A 4,036-nucleotide genomic window follows, 5' to 3' on the forward strand; every position below is an offset into this window, starting at 1 on the left:
AATAATTACTGAAATCAATGGTCCCCTGAGAATCGCGGGGCAAGCTCACTTGAGAAAGCCTGAGAGCCTGGCTAGGATTACATGAACTCAAGGGCCTTGAATTTTGATGACGATTCGGCGTCAATGTTACACACACCTAATCAACATAGCCGTTTAATATCATCTCAAAATGACAATAGTTCATGTTGTACCACGGAAAAGAAAAGGCACCATGAATCACCTGTTCTTCATGTTGAATGTAAGGCACCAAGTACAGTTGTGTTGCAGTTCCATATTCAAGACAAAATTCCTCACTTACTTCAGTATCACACTCAGTGGAGATTGCAATATATGGTTTGTCCAGCGCAAGCATGCTTCCCACACTGTAACCAACCATAAAATGAATTTTGTACGCATATAACAAAATACTCGATTCAGAAGTCTAACACACTGCAAGATTAACCTGAAAAGATTTGCAAGGACAATCTGCTCACCCCACAGGAAAAACTTGAATCTGACATCATCACCATCAACAAGAGTAATCCGTTTCCCTTGTAAGCTTCCATAGCTTCCTTGAATTTCCATAGATTCAATGCTTTCAATCCTAAAAAAGTGGATTGAAAGAAAGAAAGGAAGGAAGGAAGAAAGGAAATAAAAGAAAAAAAAAATGGTGAAGTGATGCTTAACAAGATTAAAACGTGTATAGAGAAGTACTAATGAACTAGTAGTAAATGGTTTAAAACCTCATATCTTCACTTACATGTCGTTGTAGTATCCTGATGTACAAAATTTTTAGTCACGGCCGTGCTCAGTTAATAAATTTACAGTTTCCACAAATAACAAGAGCAAAATATATGTATATATAACACGTATTAGCAAGCAGCTCACCTCGCATAAAATGAATATGAAGCTCCTGTGTTCACTGCATCAAGAGAAATCGAAGAGAATGAGTCCGAACAAAACTGAGCTGCTAATAGCATTGCATCATCGTCCTGATTCTGCAGTGTTAAAGAAAACAAAGTTTTATCAACAGGTGAACTACAATGATCAAATCTAAAGCGATAAATTTTAGTAGAAACTACCAATTACCTCGTCCAATAGAATTACAAGATACTCTGTAGGCAAAAGACGTGGATAACCGGAACCTTCAGAGGCACTTCGGAGATAACAACCAGTGAGGAAAATCTCCCTCCCTCTTTTCAGAATTCCATTCTGTAGGTCTGCCATGTCATAGAATCTGCAGACAAGATATGATGTTTTCTAAATTTAAATTTTCAAAATATACGCTACATGACAAGTATTCAACACGGACATCTTGTGCAAATAACAACTAGTACCAAGAGAGAATATCATAAGATTGTTTCCCATGTATGTTGAATAAACTATGACACGATACATATGGCATAGAATTACCTAAATTTTCAGTAATTCTAGGGTTAAACATTTTCACCTGGAACAGAAACAAGCAGTATGTACTATGTAGTGAACAAATGGATAAATAGCTGGTAGTACAGATCAGAGATAGAGTGAGCTTTGACCTTGCTTGAATTAATATTACATACTGCATTTACCTACGGTGTAGATAAAGATCTATGATATTGGAGCTCCAATAATCCCCTAATGTAAGCATGTGGATGTTTGTGCCTGCAGAAAAAGCAGTTCACAATGATAAGCGTGAATCACTTAAAATGCAACTGTGCCTTTTCATTTTTAAGAGACAGATGTTCCTGTAGGCTCCAATAGACTCATAATTCATCATTTGAATATCTCCGGTAAAGTGAACTTGGCTTTAGCTTTTCACAAACGAATACACCATCAACATAATAAAAAATAATAAGAAAAATATACAGTTCAGCTCAAGCACCCGGAAGTACAAATGCATCAATAATAACAGCTTCCAGAACGCTATTCAAGGACAGGAACTTCTTCTGGTATATTGAATCAATGGTAACTGTATTTGGAAGCTTCATCCTACGATGTTCCTTCTTGAGCTGGTTGATTAACTCAAGCCTCTTCTTAGGAGCACCATTCCTGCGTTGTTCGCACCATGTCTGCAGTAACAAATTCAACAGTTTCACACACAGCATAGATCTAATTAAACTCAAAAACCATGTCGCGATAACAGATGAAATCATAACAAATCAACAATATATCGAATCAGACAGATCTCAAAAGGTATAGACGAAATCAACAACTACAAATCCCTAATCTCTGCATTTCATAGCTCAAGAAACACTAGAGTTCCATCGAGTCATATATCTGAGAACGAAACTCAGCAAAATAAGGCAAAGAAATATGATGAACCTGAGAGAGTTCAGAGAGCAAGATCGCAGGAGTGACACCGCATGAATAAGCCTTGCAAGTCTTAAGGATCCGCAATACGATCCAGCTCCAGCCAGGTCCACTGGTTCCATCAACATCACCGTTTGGATCTCCTTCCAGTGACAACAGCTCTGATCTAGCGTAATCGACGAACTGGAGAAAAGGATCTTCCTCGACCTTCTCTTGATCTTCTTCGTTTTCTTCTTGACGCTGATCTACGTCCATGACGGAATCAACATCGACGTTGTAGCCACAGTCACGTCGCTCCATTATCGACTCACCGAGTTACGAGAGAACGAACTTCAAAGGAGAGGAGTCAGTTTCTGCGCTGGTGCAGTGAAAGGAGAATGTGATAGATTTTTGAATTTGTGATTGTGTTGTATCTGGCGGCTTTGGCGCGCTTTTCAATTGAAAATAAATAATGCGCGGCTTAGAAGTAGGTCTTCGTTATTTTGGCGGGCAAGTGTTTAGTTGGGCCAACATGCTCCGAACTACGTCTAGTAAGCCTGGCCCAATAATTTTAAATAAAATGTTGGAACACTTTTTAAATAAAATTAATTTAATCAGCGACAAGTGAACTTCTTCTCCAGCAGTGGAGTTCAACTTCTTCGATAAGCGAAGCCGGTGATCACATTAATACACTAAACTCGTATTTCCCATAAACACTATGACTTCATCTTTCTTTACAAAGAGAGTGCTAGCAATCATTATAAAGAATCATTTTTTTAGGAAGAAGCATGGAAGGTATGATACTTGAAGGCATGGAAGGAGACGTGGTTCACTTTGATGAGCCCCCAATTCAACAGGAAGCTGCTGTCAATCAGAAATTGGTCGAAAGAGTACTAACAAAAAAATAACTCAACATGACTACAGTTTGAAAGACCATCTTTTAGATGTGGGGAAATCCGCAAGGATTGGTGATCACTAGTGCATGTTTCAATTCTTTCATTTTAAACTTTAAAAGTCAAGATAAAGCAAGAAGAGCTTATGAAGATGGACCATGGAGAATAGAAGGCCATATGCTTAGTCTTCAGTGATAGAGTTTAAATCTGTCCATTGATGAGGTAAATTACAATCAGCTTTCTATTAGGATTCAAATACATGGACTACCATATGATAAAATTAATAAAAGTAATGCTGAGAAAATAGAATCAATATTGGGTAGGATTATAAATGCAGAAGATCCTTTTGTTGAAGGGAATATGCTTAGGCCTTTTTTGAGAGTTAGAGTTGAGATTAATATTCAACTTCCATTAAAAACTGGATTCTGGTTCAAAAAGTTTGATGGAGGTCATTCATGGGCATCGTTAAAATATGAAAAATTGTATGATTACTGCTATAAGTGTGGGATGATTGGTCATGATAGAAGAACCTGTGTTGAGGAGATGACTATGTCCTTAGCTAATCCTAATATGTCCAAATATGGTCCAGAGCTCACTACTCCAGGTTTGAGGTCCATAGATGTTGAAGCAAGAAAGGCTGGGATTAGGAGACAGAAGGAAGAACAAAACAACTGGATGGATGAGTTATGGGAGGCGCGTGAGAGAAGCCAACAGGAGAGGGTATGGCAGAGAAGGCACCAAGAGAGAGAAGGAGAGTCTAGTCAAGGGTGGGTAAAGAGCTCTCAGGCTAGTGTCTCAGTAAAATCAGTAGGCAGAGTAGATGGTACACAAGATTTATTGGCAAATAGACAAGTGACATTGCAGAAAAATTTGGAACAAAATAAAGGGACTGA

At 38.2% G+C, this 4,036-nt stretch overlaps 1 protein-coding gene across 1 annotated transcript in view; it reads right to left on the reverse strand.

Annotated features, from left to right (window-relative positions):
• Positions 1-2,703, reverse strand: part of LOC107639201 — a 6,352-nt gene extending 3,649 nt beyond the window's left edge. Inside the window, exons 1-8 of the mRNA XM_016342659.2 lie at positions 2,284-2,703; positions 1,844-2,030; positions 1,551-1,623; positions 1,069-1,216; positions 868-977; positions 443-583; positions 221-362; positions 1-136 (exon numbers count right to left, since the gene is read on the reverse strand). The exon at positions 1-136 is cut by the window's left edge and continues 1 nt beyond it. Of these exons, the coding sequence (XP_016198145.1) occupies positions 1-136; positions 221-362; positions 443-583; positions 868-977; positions 1,069-1,216; positions 1,551-1,623; positions 1,844-2,030; positions 2,284-2,571 (1,225 nt within the window). The 5' untranslated portion in view covers positions 2,572-2,703. The remainder of the gene's footprint in view (positions 137-220; positions 363-442; positions 584-867; positions 978-1,068; positions 1,217-1,550; positions 1,624-1,843; positions 2,031-2,283) is intronic.

This window comes from Arachis ipaensis, chromosome B01 (assembly GCF_000816755.2).
Source record: "Arachis ipaensis cultivar K30076 chromosome B01, Araip1.1, whole genome shotgun sequence".
NCBI lineage: Eukaryota > Viridiplantae > Streptophyta > Magnoliopsida > Fabales > Fabaceae > Arachis > Arachis ipaensis.